This window comes from Aspergillus thermomutatus (assembly GCF_002237265.1).
Source record: "Aspergillus thermomutatus strain HMR AF 39 chromosome Unknown NODE_290, whole genome shotgun sequence".
Lineage (NCBI taxonomy): Eukaryota > Fungi > Ascomycota > Eurotiomycetes > Eurotiales > Aspergillaceae > Aspergillus > Aspergillus thermomutatus.
In genome coordinates this window covers 14809-33919 of record NW_020798340.1, presented here as the reverse complement: position 1 = coordinate 33919, position 19111 = coordinate 14809, and the positions used below count along the sequence as shown (strand labels likewise).

Sequence of the window (19111 nt, the reverse complement as noted above, 5' to 3'; positions counted from 1 at the left end):
ATAAAGGAGGGCACATGAGGTCACGATGCGAGGACAGATAGAGCATATGAGAGTTAAGTGTGGACGGAGTGGCAGGTCGCAGATGAGGCGAGAGTGTAGAGGGTGGTGTGGAGTAGGCGTGGCAGAGAGTGGGGAGCATGTGGGCTTGGTGGGGGAAAGCAGCAAATTTCCGCTTGCACCGTATCGTCCAGGGGTGTATCATTTCAACGTGACAAACTCTCAGGGTTCCTTCTTCCGTGCGATATCGTGTGGGACATTCTGGCAAAGGAGTTTTACAAGATCAAGTGAAAGGAAAATAGAGCTCAACGCGAGAAGAGATGCGCATTCCGAGGCTGAGATTCTTATTCGAAGGCTAACGCAGACATCACCATTCAAATTCGCCCTGGCCTTTGTGGAAAACGTATCTATTTGAGTCAGCGGCTGTGCCTCGGTCAAAGTCAAGGCGTTTGGAACTTACTCCTTGCCGCCTGTGGTTAGGATACCATCCTTCAGAGTACACTTCCACTTGTTCTTGACGCGCTGCACTTTATCGTATGTGCAAAGCATGACCTGTCCGACAGAATCTTCAGCGTCATGATCCTCGGCAACCAAGTCGTCAGGGTCGTCGAGGTCAGAATTGATCGCATCTTCATCGTCTTCCTCCCTGTCATCATCGCCGCCAGGACCATCAAACTGCGCCTGAAGCTGTGCAGAGTTCGCGACCGAGTGGACTTCGACAGCAGCGTGTGCATCAGTAAGACGAGGTTCCCGTCTCGATGTCGAGGACGAGGATTGACGCTCATCTAGAGGCATAAGAAGTCCTCCTCCCTCAAATTGTAGCATGCGCTGTCTCAGATGTCCGCGTAGAAATCGATCACCCTCGCCGTTCTGGCGTTCTGCGGCCTCGCGTCGCCGTGCAACCTCCGCTTTCCAGTCTGATAAAGCATCATCACCTGCACCATCTGTCTGAGCGTTAGTCATATTGGGTTGGGGCGCGGATGGATAGCCTGGCTCTTGTTTGATTGCTGGCGTCTGGCCATTGGACACCTGTGGTGCGTACGGAGGACGATGCTGTCCTGGCATTCCCATAGATGCTTGAGACTGAGCTTGCAGCTGACTAACCGAGCTAGCTGCTGCGGCACCGTATCTTTGATGAAGCATATTGGCAGCACGTTCACGTGCCGACTGAGGATTCGAGGAAGGAGCCGGCATCATGTTGCCCATGTGAGGCATTCCCGGTTGGCCATTGAGACCCGGTTCGGTCTTTATGTGAGATTGCTGCCCCATGTGCACGGGCGCAGGTGCTTGCATCGGAGGTGCATTTCCCGGTAGGGACTGAGGATGAGGTTGTTGGGGCGGAACATGTTGTTGCTGTGTGTGCGGCGAAGGTGCGGGTCGAGGAGCGTTGGAAGGCACGGGAGCTGTAGGAGGGAGTATTTGGTTTTGAGTCTGAGGAGGGGCGGGCTGTGGTGGTGAAGGATCCCAAGGGAAGTGGGCAACACCAAGCGACGAGAGTTTTTTCTGCCAGCTCTGTATTTGAGGTGTAGTTTCAGTAAAGATGTCATAGAGACGATAACAATGGAAAAGGCATCAGAAAGAGAGAGACAAATATCATATAAAAACAAAAGTAACATTAGATGACGAGATAGCGCCGTTATCGTGAACTGTAAGTGGGCGAGGGCCTTGGCGGACTAACCGCGCCCCTCTCGAAAACGGGCCACAGAAGCGGGTAAAAGCGGCGCGGTATAAAGAGAGACTCAAAAGCTGGTGTTCCCCCCGGAAGCAGCACCGCCTCCCGCAATCCTCGGACCCCCGCCTTGGGCCGGGATCGATCACGACAGAACACCGCTCCCTGGGAAATCAAGGGCATGATGATGGTTTTCCATCAAAAACAATAATCACAGAATGAGAGATGTCTTGAACCAACCTTTCGCAGGTCTAATAGCGTCTGCTGGTCGACACCACTTTCCTCGAAATCGACCTGAGAAGCATCGCAGACCTCCTGAATGACACGGTCAAATACCGTGCCCTGCACATCATCTGGTATAAGCCAACATCCTCACAAAGTATGGGCTGAACGAATGGAGATTGTCACTTGGAGAAGAAAAGGAGAAGAAGAGACAGGGGATGGCTCAAGATCTCCACAGTCTCCCAGGTCAGGTCAGGCAGGGCTGTTTGAAGATAGCACTCACCACCTGCTGGTTAGACATGGTTGCGGCGATAAGAGAGACTCAAGAATGAGAAGACGTAGATCAGAGCTTCTTGTTTCGTTTCTTTCTGTTCTCTATACTAGCAAGTCCAGCAGGGAATGCGTTGTGTTCCCCTGGTCTATCAGAAGTGAACCTCCGTCGCAGCAACGGTCAGTTGCCACGGCCAAAATGCGACCGGTCAACCCCGACGGCTAATGACACCTAAGCAACTCCAAGTTATGAAACCGTCCTTGTGGGTAGTATATGTTCCTGCAACGAGTATGAATCTGAAGATCCGAAAAAGAGCGAGAAATCGGCACTCTGGTGGGGAATTAGCAGGTAGAGGAAGACGGCAACGCAGCGTACTGTAGGGTTCTGGTTGAGGTCAAAGTCGCTCTCCCCGGGCGAAATCCGTCCTCCTCTCGGCCTGCTTAGTAATCTCCACCCACTCACTAGTGAACCACGACCACAACAGGAGAGGGATGAGTGCTTCACTTCATCCTCATCTTCTGTAGCATCCATAATTCACTAACTCTCCTGTCAAAGTAATGCAGTGAGCAAAGCAATTAAGATACTACTAGTCTCTTTGAATTAAGTGGCCTTGTCATCATCTTCCCATCATCAGCCTGAGCAATGTCTGATGATATACTCCGAACAGGCTGCATGATAGATATGACAGGCTCACTACAAAGTGAAGCAGATCATACAAATCAGTGATTTAGGTCTTATGTCAATAGCATTAGTGCCCATACTCTATACAGAAAATCAAAAAAATAAGAAGTCAACCCCATCTCAACGCCTGCCGCATGTGAACTCCTCCAACAAGTGTACAGCATAAAAGTCCGGATGTAAAAGCAAATCAAATTTTCGCAGAAAAGCAGACATCCATCTACCGAATGGTCATAGACTTTGTCATCTGAGCTTTGCTTCCAACGCCACCTTCCCGAGACGCCGAGGCACTGGTACCAGGCTTGCGCTCGAAGATCTTCCAGAATTTCAAACTCTCATCAGCAGCGGCAGTGGCCAGCAATTGACCGTCGGGGCTCAGGCAGCTGTGAAGAACTCGTGTCTCATGAGCCGGAATCTCTACGTTACGGACCAGGGTGGGATAGCTCCAGATACTCAGAGAATTGTCAGGAAATCCGCTTGAGCTGACAATCTCTCGGTAGTGGTTGCTCCATCTCAAGCTGGTGACCTGTGAGCCAGTATCGATACTGTTGGTCCGGGCACCGGTGGTGGTGTTCCAGAAGTGGATGTGACGGTCATACGAGCCGCCACCAGTCGCGAGTAGGTTCAACTGCCAAGGGCACCAACTCAGAGCTTTCACAGCCGCACGGTGGTTTGTCTTGGTAAACTTGGGAGCACTCAGAGACCGCGCATCCCAGATGTTGACCAGGTTGTCATTACCGCCGGTGGCGAGTTGAGCCCCATCGGATCGCCATTCAAGACCACACACTTCTGAGGTGTGGGAGACGAGCTCGGCAACCTTGTGTTGAGCGATGCGAACATCGTGGTTGAAGACGAGACCGCTGCGCGCGCCAGTCGACAATGTGTGCTTGGACCAGCCCATGACGCCGACACGGGAGTCATGACCAAACATGCTTCGGAGCTTGGTGCCTTCCTCCACGTCCCAGATCTGCACCTCTCCCGTGCCGAGACCAACACCAACATATGCGCCATCGCCGCTCCATTTGACACTGCTTACATATGTGTCTGATGAAGTTTCTAACAAGCAACTGACAGATCCAGAATCCGCAGACCACACATAGACATTGCGCTCAAGACCAATAGCAACCTGGTTGCCAGAGCTCCAGTCCAGCAAATTGAGATAGTAGTCATCAAGAAGACCAGGAGCGTCCAATACACGCTCAGGAGCGGTCTGGACTCTGCGACGGAACTGAGAACCTTTGGCTTTGCTTGACTTCAATGGACGATTGTACTGTGCTCTCAAGTCAATCGGCTTTGACGATTCCGGAGGCGGTGGCTTGAAGGCGAGAATGCGGGTGTTCAAATTGACGCCGCAGGCGTCAGCCAGTGACGATTCGTAGGCGACAGCATCAGGTGCGGGCTTGGTGTACGATGTTGTTGAATTGTCATTGTCCTCGAGACCGAGATTTTCAAGAGCAGCAGTCAGATCATCGTCGGCTCCTCGACCTCCGATGTCGAAGGCGCTCGCGGCACTTGCAAGGACGGCGGATCCTTCACTGCTACCCGTCTTAGGCCGCTGGTTCTCCTCCGGCTTGGCAGTCCCAGCTGTTGTCAGTCCTTCACTTGCGGATCGGTTGGGGATGAATCTGTCACCAGCATTGTGAGCGATGCGAACGGTGGTCTTGCCCGACCTTGTGCGAGCAGAAACTTCTTTCCGCACTCGCTCTTTCGATGATGGAGACTGCCCCGACGAGGGACCTGTGCCGGTCAAGGACCAGTCTGAAACACCAAGCTCGAGATGCCTCGGTGACTTGCGCGTCCTCGCAATGTTGGATTTGGGAGATTCGCGGTAAGTTTTTGATGTCTTCGCGATCGATTTAGCAAAGTATGAGGACAGATTGCCGCCGTAGACCGATCGGCTGTTGTCTTTCACGGCATCTGCCGATTGACGAGGAGGGGTGAAGGGAGATGAATGATTTGATGCCACACTCGCTCTTCGTGTGTGGGGAGATGGTGTGAGAGGCATGCGGCCGCCAGCGGTCTTGGATGAAAACAGTCCATGGTGGACCGGAGTCGATATCAATGGAGTGGCCATCTCTGTGATGTAGCGATCTCCAAGGAGTGATATACTAGAACGTGGTCAAGAGAAGAAAATGCTTCTTGAACTCAATTGCCAGATCCGGTCATTCAATGAGGATGTAGGTCTAAGACGCAACGAAATGGTAGTGTATGCAAGTATAAACCGACAAAACGAAAATATACTATGCAAGCAAATATCAGATACCAGCGTAACTGAGAAAAATGCGAAGGGAAGATGGATTCTGGGAGCAGCAGAGCAGAGATCCAGGGGAATAAATACAGCGTATAGTTCTTTCTCCCATGGCAACGGTTACCTGAGGTACGGCTGTTCTAATACTGATTGGGTTAGCGTCCACATGACATGCGGCTCTTTCCTTTTTTCTTGGGCGTCGATCGTCTTGGCGCTTTTTTCACTTTTCCTTCCCTGTCGTCATCACAAAATCCTGTCCGGGACCCGATCGACAGATTCTTGTGCTGCTTCTAAAATACAATTGGATTCTGTTGACTTTTCAGAATCTTCCCATCATACCACGGCTGTGTGGGTCAGCAATAGTACTTCGCCCTTTTGGAGAGCTTGATGGCGCGGCAACCGGCCTCCACTATTACTAGTAATACTACGTCCAACCCGGGCTTCACCCAATTCCGCGAGGACCCACCGTCTTGGATCAGATCATCAAGGCTTCCAAATCCGATGACTCCCACTTCCTCAGTTCATCAGAAACCACAGAGCGCGTACCTCATGCCGACTAGTCCAGCTAGAGGCCGCCGTGGTAGCACGGATTATCGCCCCGTCATCCGCAAAGCCCAAGGCAATGTTCCTGCATGTTTGGTTAATGCATCCGTGACGTATTGCAACAATGACCAGATTTATGCATTTGGAGGCTTCGACCAGTTCACAGACGAAGGTTGATACTGTTTTTATTCCGACAGTTTAATTGAACCTCTGCACCATCTCTCATGCTAATGCTTCAAACTCAAATAGTTTATAACCATGTCCTGAGGTTAGACTTGAAAGCACTTCGTTGGGAACTTGTGGATAACTATGGCGATATTCCCGGTGTTCGCATGGGTTGGTCGATTCACAGCAGATGCCTTTCTTGATCTCCGCTAATTCTAATTCTTGATACTCTTTCTAGGACACACTGCTACTCTGTATCAAGGCGACAAACTCATTGTCTTTGGGGGAGAAAATGAACATCGCGAATACCTTTCTGATATCGTCATCCTCGATATCTCCACCTCGACCTGGACTCAACCGGAAATTCGTGGACAAATACCGCGAGGAAGGGCGCGCCATGCTGCTGTCATTCACGACGAAAAGCTCTTCATTATAGGCGGTGTTACTGGAGAGAACAATGTGATTCTCGATGATCTTTGCTACCTTGACCTGAAAACATGGACCTGGTCCCGGAGTTGGAGATTCACAGCCCGTTTCGACCACACCGCCTGGGTTTGGGGGGACCGTCTTTGGATATTCGGAGGCCTCGACCCGGATATGGAACGCACAACTGATGTTTGGTGGCTTGATCTCAAGGGCTCGCCGTTTCTTGGAACGCCGTCTTCGCAAGGTACCGTGGATTCCCCTGGAACACTCAACAGGATGACTCATAGTCCAGATGCGGTGTATAGTAGTCCAACACAGCAGCTGCCCGGCCGGTCCGGTAGCTACGCGGCAAATTCCGGGAGTGTACAAGTTCGCAACTCCAGTCGACGAAAGCCAATCGCCCCAGGAGCTATCTCTTGTCATAAGTTTCGATCCGGTCCTTACGTACCTGCATTGTGTTCTGGAACCCACTTTCAGGCTCATGCATCCGGTGTCCTCCTTGATCTGATCACTCCTTCCGAAACAGTCAGGACGTATGAGTGCAAGTTGTCGTCTTTGGAGCTTGACACTCTTCGTTGGCAGAAACTAGCTGACGGGCAAGAGATTTTCAAGCCCGGGTACCGCTGGCATTATTGTACAGTCAACGCTAGTGGCACCAAAGCCTGGCTGCTGGGGTGCAGCCTTGACGTTGGCAACACTCCCGGCACTAGTGATGAGAATCATATGAGCGAAGTGCTTTGCATTGACCTGGAAAAATACGGTCTGCTTGGCAATGAACTGGCGACCCTCTCTCCTGATCAAAGCCGGACTTGGGTATCGGAAAGGTCAGGACTGCCGCCCATTTCTGGGCTTGGTGCAGATCTCTCCGCTGTCTTCGACCAACGTCCAGAATCTGGCAGTGATGCTGACTTCATCATTACCGCAAATCTGGATGACATCGAAAATCCGGACGATGTGGCAGAAGAGGCTCCTCCAGCAGAGTCTCAGCCGGCTTTCCTGCCGCCGAATGCTCCCACTTCGCCTCCTATCCACGTACATCGGATCATCCTGCAGCTTCGGTGGCCGCATTTCAAGCGACTGTATTCCGCGCAAATGGCAGAGTACCACTCTAAGAGAATGCACATTCCTGAACCCTACTCTGTCGTCCGTGCGTTCCTCTACTATCTGTACACAGACAGCATATCAGGGCACCCGGAATATTGCTCCAACATCATCGACGTTGCGGGTATGCTCGTCATGGCGAACCTATATGACATGCCAAAGCTGCGCCTGCTCTGCGTCAATCGCTTGAGCCGCGAGTTAGATGTGGAGAACGCGGCCATCATCTGGGAACGGGCTGGGCGGACCAATGAAGATTGGCTGATGCGGCGCGCTGCACAATTTTGCCTCAGCCACTGGGGCCGCATTGTCCGGACCGACGGCTTCAAGTCCCTCAGTCGTCAGAGCTTAATCGAGCTGTGCGAGGTGGTCGACATGGAAGGTCGCATTGTTGCCGGACCCGAACTGGAGCTAGTGGGTGCTCTCGGAGCGGAGGGGCTTGATCTCAACAGGGATACCAAGCGATCCCGGCCTTCTATTGGGGGCGCTATGACTGATGACGTGGATGATCTCGAAGGGGACGATGTGGATGGAATGGAGATTGCATGAACTTCGGGCTTACAATTCATTCAAGCACTGCACCTCGGGAAACCTACCGTGCAGGAGCGGACACGCCAACCATCCTAACTTCAATGACTATACACGACTTTTCTATTCCACTACTAGATGGGCGTCAATTTGGGTTTTCGAGGATTCAAAGGCACGGATGAGTTTTTCTAGCGATGAGCATCTTAGGAGTCATGGGACGGACCATTATGGGTACAGCTGTGTATGATATTTGACGAAACAACCAGCACAGATATGCCAGTACCTTTCTTTCTTACTACTGTTGAACTAATATGTTACAAATATGTACATCGAAACACACCAAAGTCCAACATACTGACAACCGGTTGACGGCCCGCCGAGCCGTTGCTGTTGCAGTGCCTCAGGTGCCCCGCCAGGCACCAACTCACCGGATGTCAGGCCTTGCCCTCTTCGACTATTTGTTCTCCACTCTGGACGCCATTAATCTTCTGCGCCCCACACCAGCATTTCTCCCGGCGCAGCCTTCGCTTCCTGGACTATTTACAGGGTTTCCCACTCTTGGGAGCTATACTGTAGTATGGTTGGACCAAGACACTGGGGACTGGATGAACCGTGATGCAGTCCGTTGATTCTCCAAGTCGGTTCCCCGCTCACCCCTCCATCGCTTGATGGAGAGCTCTTGGAAGGCCAGGAGGACAGACTTAAATATCCGTCCATTCCATTGCCCTCGGTCATCCTGGAGAACAAATCTCAAGAGGTACCGGTGCTTCTTTCAGTAACTGTCTCATCCATTGAACGGAGATAAAGCCAGCTGTTCGAATCCATTCACTTGAGATCCATTCCATCATGGGCTCCACAACTACCTCGACTCTTCCTCCGGACTTTCTTTGGGGATTCGCAACTGCGAGGTATATCCCAATCTTATGTATTTTCTTGTGCTGGGCTTTTAACTAATTGTCGGCGCTATTTCGTGAATTAGTTATCAGATTGAGGGAGCTGTGAATGAAGATGGACGCGGCCCATCTATTTGGGATACTTTTTGCAAAATTCCCGGCAAAATAGCCGGTGCAGCCTCTGGCGAGGTGGCTTGCGACTCGTACCACCGCACCCACGAGGATATTGCCCTGCTCAAGGAGTGCGGTGCAAAGGCATATCGTTTTTCTATTTCATGGTACGTCTTTGCACAGCCGCAAGCGCTGATTGAGACGACAGATTTTGGCTGACACTTCATCTCTCTTCATAAAAATGCAGGTCTCGTGTCATCCCTCTCGGTGGCCGGAATGACCCCATCAATGAAAAGGGTCTCCAGCACTATGTCAAGTTCGTCGACGACTTGCTCGCGGCAGGTATTACTCCTCTCGTTACCCTCTTCCACTGGGATCTTCCCGATGAGCTTGACAAGCGCTACGGTGGTCTTTTGAACAAGGAAGAATTTGTTGCCGATTTTGCCAACTATGCTCGCATCATGTTCAATGCTTTCGGCTCAAAAGTGAAGTACTGGATTACTTTCAATGAGCCCTGGTGCAGCAGTGTGCTCGGATACAATGTGGGCCAGTTCGCCCCTGGCAGAACCAGCGACCGTACCAAGAGTCCCGTGGGCGATGGCTCCCGCGAGCCCTGGATCGTCGGCCACAACATCCTTGTCGCTCACGGAGCGGCGGTGAAGATTTACAGAGAAGAATTCAAGCCCAGAGACGGTGGTGAGATTGGCATCACATTGAATGGTACGAGCTCTGGCCTCCATGTGCATGGCCCGATTGTGTGGTTGCTGATCAAATTTCAGGTGACTGGGCTGAGCCTTGGGACCCTGAGAACCCCGCGGACGTCGAGGCCTGTGACCGCAAGATCGAGTTTGCTATCTCCTGGTTCGCTGACCCCATCTACCACGGCAAGTACCCAGACAGCATGATCAAACAATTGGGTGACCGATTGCCCACCTGGACCCCCGAAGATATTGCCCTCGTCCACGGCAGCAACGACTTCTACGGTATGAACCACTACTGCGCCAACTACATCAAAGCCAAGACCGGCGAGCCGGACCCCGAGGACGTCGCCGGCAACCTGGAGATCCTCTTGAAGAACAAGAACGACGAATGGATCGGTCCCGAGACGCAGTCGCCCTGGCTGCGACCCCACGCCATTGGGTTCCGGAAGCTGCTGAAATGGCTCAGCGACCGCTACAACCAGCCCAAGATCTACGTTACTGAGAATGGCACCAGTCTCAAGGGCGAGAACGACCTCTCGGTTGACCAGATTCTGAACGACGAGTTCCGTGTGCAATATTTCCGCGACTATATCGCCGCCATGGCGGACGCCTACACGCTGGACGGCGTGAATGTCCGCGCTTACATGGCGTGGAGCTTGATGGAGTAGGTTTATCTCTGATTCAGACGTACCGGACCAGTTGGCTGACATATCATCTTCTCCGTGCAGCAACTTCGAATGGGCTGAAGGCTACGAGACCAGATTTGGCGTCACCTTCGTCGACTACGAGAACGACCAAAAGAGAATTCCCAAGAAGAGCGCCAAGGTCATCGGTGAGATCTTCAACCAGTACATCGAGAAGGCTTAGGTCGAAGGCATTGTGATCTGGCAATGGGTGAACATATCACTGTATGACACGAAGCTTAGGATGATATTGCGTGTATATAAAATTAACAATTCATGATTTCACAAGGTCTGAGGGAGCTTTCATCACATCCACCTTCCCCTCAGAAGATTAATGACCAGCCATCTGATAGTAGTACTTTCCAACTAATTTGTTACTTTATTAGACATGGAGCTTGCTCCGTGCCACATACGTTTGTCCCGTATCTATCATCGTCACGTGGAAAACACCTGGCTCCACCGCTCCACTCTGCATTTAGCCTACAGTCCGCAGTTTCCACTGTAACACTTATCCCTGTCCCCTTATCTGACTCGGACAATTTCAGAAGCGCAAGTGATCCAGGCGAGCATCCAAGACAACGAATACAGTCATCATGAGAACATGGCATACAAGTTGAACTACATGATTGTTTTGAACATCATCAATAATAGCCTCATAATGCATAACGAAAGTTCTTTGACTCCATATCGGTCAAGTCCTTGAACCCATCAAGAATGGCGGCCTCCTCGCGCAGCGTGGGAGTATCTTCTGGGGACGCCTTGCGATCTCTCCGCAGATTCTCCCACTTCATGTATACATACGAAGCGAGTGCCAGGACAATCATGGTAGCATAGCAGATGAGCAGAGCTGTCAAAGCGGAGTGGTACCGGGGCGCTTCACGGGCGAAGAAGATGTTGGCGCCAGCGACGTTGCCCGCTGCATACATGGTGAACCACATGCCATTGGCCATCGAGCGCTTGGTATGTCCCGCGACGTTTGTCGCTAAGAGGTTCCAAGACACAATGACAGGTGCGCCGATGATGTACTGCAGCCAGGTGCAGCCGACCAGAGTCCATCTGTGGTCAAGGCTGGTGAATCGGATGCCGAGGAGGCCGCCGAACGGGATGAGGCATACCACGGCGAGGACGATGCAGCGCGAGTCGCGGACGTAGGTCGAAACCAGGCCGCAGATGGGCACCACGACAGCTTCGATGGCCCCCGTGGGGAGCTGGAGAAGGGTTGCGTAGATGCCGCTGAAGCCGAAGCCCTTGATGAGCGCCGAGGCGAAGTTCGATACGCCGCCGTTGATGACACCGCAGCCAATTCCAATTCCCAAGCAGAAGAGGACCTTGGGGTCGTATAACGCTTCGAGGGCTTGACGCGGCTTGATCTGCTTGGTTTTGACCCCGATCATGTTCTCTGATACTCGCTGAACAGCCACAACGCGTTGCCGGTGAGTGAGGAACTTTGCGGAGCTCGGTGAGTCCGGCATCAGCCAGAGAAAGAGACAACCAGTGGCGAAGTTCATCAATCCGATCGTGAGGAAGATGAGCTGCCAGCTGTGAAGTTTGGTATTATGAGAATGACCGAGTCCGAAACCGAGGAGCGCTCCGACCATCGTGGCCATGCCGTTGCCAGACAGCCAGAGACTCATACGCAGGGGCTGTTCAGACCTCTTGTAGAACATGGAAGTGAAGTTCATCACTGCATTAGTCAGTCTCTGAATCCCGGTGATAAATGGCAATTTATTGAAACTTACTGCACGGGCTTACGCATGCCTCCGCCATGCCCAACAGGAATCTCAGGACTAGGATACCGGCATAATTCTTAGCGCCGATATGCGCAATAACGAGGCCGGCCCAAATCATGATGACTCCACCCATATACTTCGCTAGGGGCAATCGTTGGATCAGGAGATTTGCCGGGATGGCCCAGAACAGGTACCTTATCAGGGTTAGCGAAGTCCGCTCTATTGTAAGAGGAAAGTTCTGAGGTACCCAAAGTTGAAAATAGCAGCAACCCAAGAGTATCTCTGGCCTTCTAGACCGAGATCCGGGATGAGAGTATAGGCCGAGGCGTAATTGAGCGAAAGCTTGTCTATGCATCACAAATGAGCGGGTCCCTTCAGGCATTGTCCGAGTGAATGAGCGTGTCTAACCCAGAAACTGCATGACATATGTTATGTATAGCTGCGCAGGCGAGTCATCAGTGACTGATACGCAACCAGGATAGACAGTGGATCCGATGGGGACATACAATCGGCAAGATCCTGCGATCTAACATCTTGCGCACTCGGATCCCTTCTTCCTCCAGTTCCTCTGGCGATAATTGCTCGACCTCCGCATAAAGGTCTGCTCCAATGTCTCTAATCTCCCCAGGTGCAACGTCATCCTTCTTCTCCACACTGTCGGAGCGTCGCACATCCATCTCGGCTTTCTTAGTATCAGTCATAGTTGCAAGATCAACCGGCTTGGAGTGCAGGTAAACGGCGTAATGTCGAAAGTTGACGGGTCCGATCTACGCATGCCTATAGAATTCTTCCTGTCTGTTCAGATGACTTAAATATGACCTGAGAAGATACTGCAGAGTATCCTGTTATCAGCTGCTGGTAGATAACACGCAGGTACTCTATCTCTTGGCACCCATATCATGCTTTGTTATCGTAAACTGTTGTGCATGCCGATTGCCAAGCTTCATTCTATGGCGAGTCCAGGCAATCAGCGGACAAAAGTCCGATTGTCCCCTCAGTTGGTGTGGTTAAGATTCTGGAGCCCGCAGGCCGAAGATGGCCCGATTGGATGGGCGTCATAGGGCGTCGCACTTGTAGGATACTGTGACAGCGATCATAGCGTTTGCTAGCAAATTAGGGTTAGATAGGTAGAGCGGACAATGTCCGCTTGCTTCATCATCCTGACTTGGTTCTCCGCAAACAAGGGGAAGTATCGCGTGAGCTGCTGGTGGACCATCATTACGAGAACTCCACTAAGGGATGTGACATTTCAATGCGATCAATAGAGGGTCAGAGATCATGAAACGTAGCCTTTCCCCACCCCAGTAAGGCATTGAAGATATAAGCCGCTGGATGCGCCTCGTTGTTGGGCTATCAGACCAAGGTGTCACCAGCAGTTTTGAGCAACCTATGCCGACAATGCCTGCAATGAGGGTTGTAAGTCTTCGAAATTGAATTGGTCGCCAGGTTTGTTGCTGACGAAGAAGATATAGCAAAGATCTAGCGGAAGCACAGCAGAGACATTCAGCCTCATCGATGCTAGCATCTCGGATCTTCAACACGCCCTGAGTTCGGGATGGACTACAAGTGTTGACTTAGTAGCCCGATACCTCCGGCGGATCAGTGTATACGACGCTTCCGGCCTTACTCTCAGTGCTATCCCTATCCTGAATCCATCTGTCTTCGAAGAAGCAGCCGCTTCCGACGCTCGACGAGCCGCGGGATTACCAATCAGAGCTCTGGAAGGCATTCCCTATCTGGTCAAAGACAATATCAAGGTCAAAGGGATGACAGTCGCCAGCGGATCTCCAGCTTTTGAGAATCTCGTTGCTACTGAAGATGCAGCATGCGTTCAAGTTCTCAAAGAGGCAGGCGCGGTCCTGCTAGGCCGGACGAACATGCCTGCTATGGCATATGGGGGGATGCAGCGTGGCTCCTATGGCCGCGCGGAAAGTCCATACAACCTGGAGTATCTGACGGCGGCCTATGCATCAGGATCCTCCAACGGGTCAGCCACCGCTACCACTGCCAATTTCTGCGCCTTCAGTTTGGGGACGGAGACTGTGTCATCTGGCAGATCTCCCGCCTCGAATAACGCCATCATCGCGTACACCCCGTCAAGGGGATTAATACCTCTTCGGGGAGTGTGGCCTCTGTATCCAACTTGCGATGTTCTCGTGCCTCATACCCGAACCCTTTCCGATCTCTTTCGTGTCCTCGATGTGCTGGCAGTCGCTGACGGGACTCCTCATTGTGACCTCTGGAACGAGCAGAAGGTAATAGCCCTTCCCTCAATTGCGAACATTCGCCCGCAGCACTTCGCGGTGCTAGAAGACGCATCGTCCCTCAGAGGAAAACGAATCGGGGTGCCTTCCATGTATATCGGCGGCGCGTGTCCTCTTCCCGACAAAGTATGCACCAGACCCTCCATCCTCAAACTGTGGGAGGCGGCAAAGAGTGCTTTAGAAGCCTGTGGTGCAACGGTAGTGGAAGTCAACTTCCCACTAGTCACAAAATACGAAGCGAAAGCGCATACCGGACAATTGGTTAACGTCGATGGTCTTCCGGAGGGCTGGCCTGCGGTAGAGAGGTGTCAGCTCGTCGCTCATGTTTGGGACGATTTCTTATCCAGGAACGGACAACCCGGGCTGAACTCTCTTTCCTGCGTCGATCCCGACTCGATATTCCCTCTCGCACCGGGCTCCCTTCCCGGGACTCCTGATGCAGCGAACAGGATCAATTGGCATAAGATGGTCGAGTACCCTAAGACAAAACACGAGTCCATCTCTCAAATTCCAGGTCTAACACAAGCTCTGAATGCTCTTGAGAATGCTCGAAAAGAAACATTGGAGAAATGGATGGATGATCATAATCTAGACGCAGTTGTGTTTCCCGCGAATGGCGACGTGGGACGCGCCAACGCAGATACAGACCCCGATTCTTCTCTCTTCGCCTGGAGGAATGGTGTCAAATACTCCAACGGCAATCGGCCCATGCGTCATCTGGGAGTGCCGACGGTGTCAGTGCCTATGGGGTTGATGGACGACACGGGGATGCCGGTAAACCTGACCTTTGCAGGCAAGGCATACGATGATAACAATCTCCTTCGATACGCGTTTGCTTTTGAGCAGGCGACCAAGAATCGTGTACTGCCGCCTCTTGTACCTGAGCTTGACTCTGATGTCATCAGGAAGAGAGTCTCAAGCAATCATCTGGGCGAGCGTGGCCAAGCAGTTGCCTTACCCCAGATCGCAGTTGTGACGCAGTCAAAGGAATTTTCAGATTCAATGGTACGGCTTGAGATTCGAGGCACTCTGTACATATCTGATGGGGAAAATTTGGAGCGCCTCTCGTGCTTTGTCAATGGGACCCCAGTTGATATCAAAGTGGAAGGAGAGACATGGAGTTTCACCGCGATATATCCAGCCTCACCCCGTGACAACACGTGGTCTCGATGGACAAGCCCAGCTTCCACACAGACAATCGTCGTCGTTGTTGCTTATATGGATACTAGTCTTGCGAACGGCAAGTTGCTTCTCCTGTAGCTAGATCGTTCTGAACTTAGTGACAAGAGAAAATACTGCGAATCTAAAATCTCGCGTCGGCACTTCATTCTGCGTAATTATCCAAAGCTGTCTTTGTATATCATGTCTTCAATCATTCCCAGAACTGCCTTGTGCAAGTATTGTTTTTTAAGCTGTACCCAGCATCTTTCCATCTCCTGCACGCTACAACCGATTCCCTGCCGCTGTACAAACTCCTTTGATATCCAATTGGCCCTCTCAATGAGAAAATACAGTGCCGTTTTATAGGGTACTGCATCTTTCCAGCGGTCTGCAAAGTGTGCTATGGTTTTCAGGCAAGCTTCCAGCGCCTCCAGTGCCTGCCGTATGAATCTCTCTTCCCGCACTGTCACCCAGAACAGGTAAAGAAGCATGACCCCGGCTCGAAATTGAAACACAAGCTATTCCAGCAAGTTAGTATCTACTACTCAGAAGGCCATTGCCAGAGGTGAATACTTACTGCAGACCAAGTATAGCACATCACCTGCCCGTCCTCCTGCAGTTGTCTGAAATTGAGGCAGACCTCAACGATCGCGCAGAGAACGTCCTCGATGTCCTTGCACTTGAGACGATCCCTCTTTTCTTGCATTAGGATGATAATGCTATAATCGTAGAGATTTGCCATCCAGAGAGGATGAAGGTAGGTACAGGGGCCTCCCTCCAGTCCATATCGGGGTATGTCCTTCCTCCAGGTGTCCAATGCTTTTTTCAATAAATCATCTCGCGGCACCTCACCGGATTTGGTCTGTTCAGATTCGTCTTCCAGGTAACGTCGGATGTTGGCCTGGATCTTACGCAGCCGGAAGAGGTGGCTCAGCGCAGTGTTTGAGGTCGAAGACGACGGGACACCGTTGCTGATTGTGAGCATCTGTTCAGAAAAGTCAGAACATGACTGAAGAATCAGGAACGCGATTGAAGACTCCTACATCGTCATCAATCGCCTTGTAAGCTGCAGAGACTGGTCTATCCCATCCAGACACGATTATCTCGTTCAACATGTAGCAAGTAATGAAAAGAGACTCGGTGAAGAATTCACCCGTACATGTTGACACTCCCAAATCGTTACCGCTTTTATCCACAAACGTATGTCTGCGGATTTCCGCTATCGTCGCAGTGCAAAAAGGAATTATGGAGGAAACTGTCGTCGATATTTCCTCCGCTGATGGACAATGAAGCGCATACAGTATCATAAGCACCGAGGCTTGTATCTGGAGTATGGTTGACGAATGCTCCATCACATAGGGATAGTAAGACAATGCGATGGTATTGAGCTCTGCTGCGCGCTCGAAGTGGCCCTCGTTGAATTGGAAATGGTTGCATGACAAGGCTCCCACGGCGTAAACCATGTGGACGAAGAATCCCTTCCATTGATTCCTGTTCTTATCGAGGCTCCATTCGTGTTGCCAGCTCTTCCAGGAATTCTGGTCCAGAAAGGGCCAGACCCAATGTGTGATCGAGAAATAGAGATCAGCATAGACTTCCTCGAGCCAGCCAGGGCAGCCAACAACAGAGGCAAGGGCAGGCAGAGCACCAATATCGGGCTGGGAGAAACCTTGAATTTCCGTTTGATCTGGATAGGCTTCGTAAGCTAGTCTCGATATGAGAGGGCCTTCTAGCCTTGAGGCCATAGGCTGAGAATCGGTCGACTGCGCAATGGCGATTTGAGGGCTTGTGACATGGAGAGTAAACCGATCCGTCGAAATCTCACCCGATGCCGACAAAGCGCTTTTTATTGTCGATGTTCCCGCAATACATGTCGTCACTGTCTCTTGGAGATATTCCGATGGCAAAGAATCCACCTCGCATGAATTATCAATTGAATTCGTTTGGACACCTGCATCTCGCATCTGTGTCGACTTCGTCCTCATTGCACTTTCAAGCTCATTGACTCTTGACTCCAGATACTTCAGATACTTGACTGGAATCGTTATGTCATCCCCGTCCCTGCAGGATCCAACGGGGAGGCATTCTGCGCCTCGGCGCGTACACTCTCCGCAAGTGGGCCTCGCATGGTCACATTTTCGCTTCAAGCGGAAGCATCGTGCGCAGGCTAGAGGTCTTTGGCGTTTAGACGTTGCACTCATAGGTCGAAACAACGGCCTTGCTATTCTATAGGCCGATGTTAATCTTCCAGCAAGCCCAAAACAATTGTTGGTGGGAACATAGGGAGATGGAAGATAAAGAAGCGGAACAAGTCCCACTTGAATATCGGCTGGAGCGGGGAACTGGATTCAGCGGGACTAGTGGAGACGAGAATCGAGTCAATCGACTGTATATTAAAATCTATGGATAATCTTGGAAAAGATACGAAGCGAAAGCATGCAACGAGAGAGGAGGCTCTCTGACTCGAAATAATGTATGTAGACCACTTGGATGATGCGAACCCGGTATGAGGCCGGTCCCTGTCTAGCATTGAACAAATTGCTGGAGATGATGAGTCTCAGGAGTTCATACTCATACAGAACACAGGCTGAGTATACAGATCTCCAAACGATGCCGCCATATAAAAGTCATCAGAGTCATCATTTCATCCAGCGTTGAGTCGACTTATCATATCCGATTACCTTCATGTCGATATTCAGCGTCTTCAGCATAATGTCCATCGTAAATTCCTGTGCAAATTGTTCGATTCCGCATTAGCATCCTCCTCGTCCAGTCAAAGCGACAACTCATCCAAACATACCTCATCTTCAGGTGTCTCCTTCCCAGCACCCACCTCCTGTTCCTTTCGGGGCATCTCAACTTCATCAAAGAGCTCAGCTTTCCGCTGCTCCAGTTCCCCTTCATCCGCTTCAAACCCTTCCGCTTCGGCATTGCCATACCACGAATTCATTTCCTCCTGTTCCCACCTGGCGCTGTCACTCTGCATCCGCTCTCTCCAAGCCTTCATACCCCCCATCCGAGAGACCCGCTCTCGAGCACCTTCGAAAACCTCTTCAGCAGCTTCCTGACTTACAGTCTTCCATTTGAGGATCAGAGCCTCGAGCTCGGCATCTTTCGTCGATGATTCAATTCGCAGGGCTTGCTGCACGGTATCGAGTTCAGAGCGGAGAGCAGACAGTCTGCATTGTAGAGCTCTTTGTTCCTTTTGAAGCTCCGAGATGACAGGATCCGCTAATATGCTCTTCTTCGATGGAGTTATCTGATTTGTAGTAGGTTTCCGCTTTTGATTTTGCAAACTTGGAAATGGCGAAGCGGGTGATGAGCTTGCGAGACGAGTTGGTTTAGAAGAGATGGGAGTCGACGGTGTAAGATGTTCCTGTGCATTTTTTCCATCTACAAGTTGTCCTTCAGCTTCGGTCTTGATGAAAGAATCGCTTGATGCCTTTTCCTTGTCCACGATGCCCTGCACTGGCTTGCGGAGAGGTGACTTGAACGGCTTCGAGAGTGAAGAAGCGGCATCTTCGATGCGACGTCGTTTTCCGTTCAGAGTGACAGAGGCCATTTTCAAGCTTTGGCATTAGACTTCTGTGTCGTATCACATCCTCATATACGGCTTGTCGATTCAAAAGAGATTCACTTTGGCTTGGGATCAATGGCAGAATGCACTCTTGTGTCGTCTTGAGAAATTGATCAAAAAGGTGCTTATCGATAAGAGCTGCTAGC

At 51.3% G+C, this 19111-nt stretch overlaps 7 protein-coding genes across 7 annotated transcripts; 3 read left to right on the top strand and 4 right to left on the bottom strand.

Moving 5' to 3' along the window:
- Positions 1-364: 364 nt before the first annotated feature.
- Positions 365-2189, bottom strand: CDV56_104243 (transcription initiation factor IIA large subunit; the record flags this gene model as incomplete). Its single annotated transcript, XM_026757862.1, has 5 exons — positions 365-404; positions 458-1509; positions 1676-1831; positions 1907-2008; positions 2172-2189. The coding sequence occupies 5 exons, from the start codon at positions 2187-2189 to the stop codon at positions 365-367; spliced, it is 1368 nt and encodes a 455-aa protein (XP_026610664.1).
- An 868-nt stretch (positions 2190-3057) lies between these two features.
- CDV56_103967 (WD40 repeat domain-containing protein) lies at positions 3058-4911 on the bottom strand (the record flags this gene model as incomplete). The annotated part of the gene is made up of 1 exon (XM_026757586.1): positions 3058-4911. The coding sequence occupies one exon, from the start codon at positions 4909-4911 to the stop codon at positions 3058-3060; it is 1854 nt and encodes a 617-aa protein (XP_026610663.1).
- A 561-nt stretch (positions 4912-5472) lies between these two features.
- On the top strand, positions 5473-7866 carry CDV56_103674 (Kelch motif domain protein; the record flags this gene model as incomplete). Its single annotated transcript, XM_026757293.1, has 3 exons — positions 5473-5800; positions 5878-5964; positions 6032-7866. 3 exons carry the CDS (start codon positions 5473-5475, stop codon positions 7864-7866), a joined length of 2250 nt encoding a protein of 749 aa, XP_026610662.1.
- An 825-nt stretch (positions 7867-8691) lies between these two features.
- On the top strand, positions 8692-10417 carry CDV56_103413 (glycoside hydrolase family 1 protein; the record flags this gene model as incomplete). The annotated part of the gene is made up of 5 exons (XM_026757032.1): positions 8692-8753; positions 8825-9016; positions 9097-9569; positions 9629-10214; positions 10279-10417. The coding sequence occupies 5 exons, from the start codon at positions 8692-8694 to the stop codon at positions 10415-10417; spliced, it is 1452 nt and encodes a 483-aa protein (XP_026610661.1).
- A 469-nt stretch (positions 10418-10886) lies between these two features.
- On the bottom strand, positions 10887-12664 carry CDV56_103161 (putative MFS allantoate transporter; the record flags this gene model as incomplete). The annotated part of the gene is made up of 5 exons (XM_026756780.1): positions 10887-11917; positions 11973-12157; positions 12211-12310; positions 12372-12402; positions 12470-12664. 5 exons carry the CDS (start codon positions 12662-12664, stop codon positions 10887-10889), a joined length of 1542 nt encoding a protein of 513 aa, XP_026610660.1.
- A 697-nt stretch (positions 12665-13361) lies between these two features.
- Positions 13362-15487, top strand: CDV56_102828 (uncharacterized protein; the record flags this gene model as incomplete). The annotated part of the gene is made up of 2 exons (XM_026756447.1): positions 13362-13379; positions 13436-15487. The coding sequence occupies 2 exons, from the start codon at positions 13362-13364 to the stop codon at positions 15485-15487; spliced, it is 2070 nt and encodes a 689-aa protein (XP_026610659.1).
- A 77-nt stretch (positions 15488-15564) lies between these two features.
- Positions 15565-18950, bottom strand: CDV56_102382 (putative DNA repair protein Dds20/Mei5; the record flags this gene model as incomplete). The annotated part of the gene is made up of 5 exons (XM_026756001.1): positions 15565-15906; positions 15966-16373; positions 16432-17304; positions 18070-18117; positions 18189-18950. The coding sequence occupies 5 exons, from the start codon at positions 18948-18950 to the stop codon at positions 15565-15567; spliced, it is 2433 nt and encodes an 810-aa protein (XP_026610658.1).
- Positions 18951-19111: the final 161 nt, after the last annotated feature.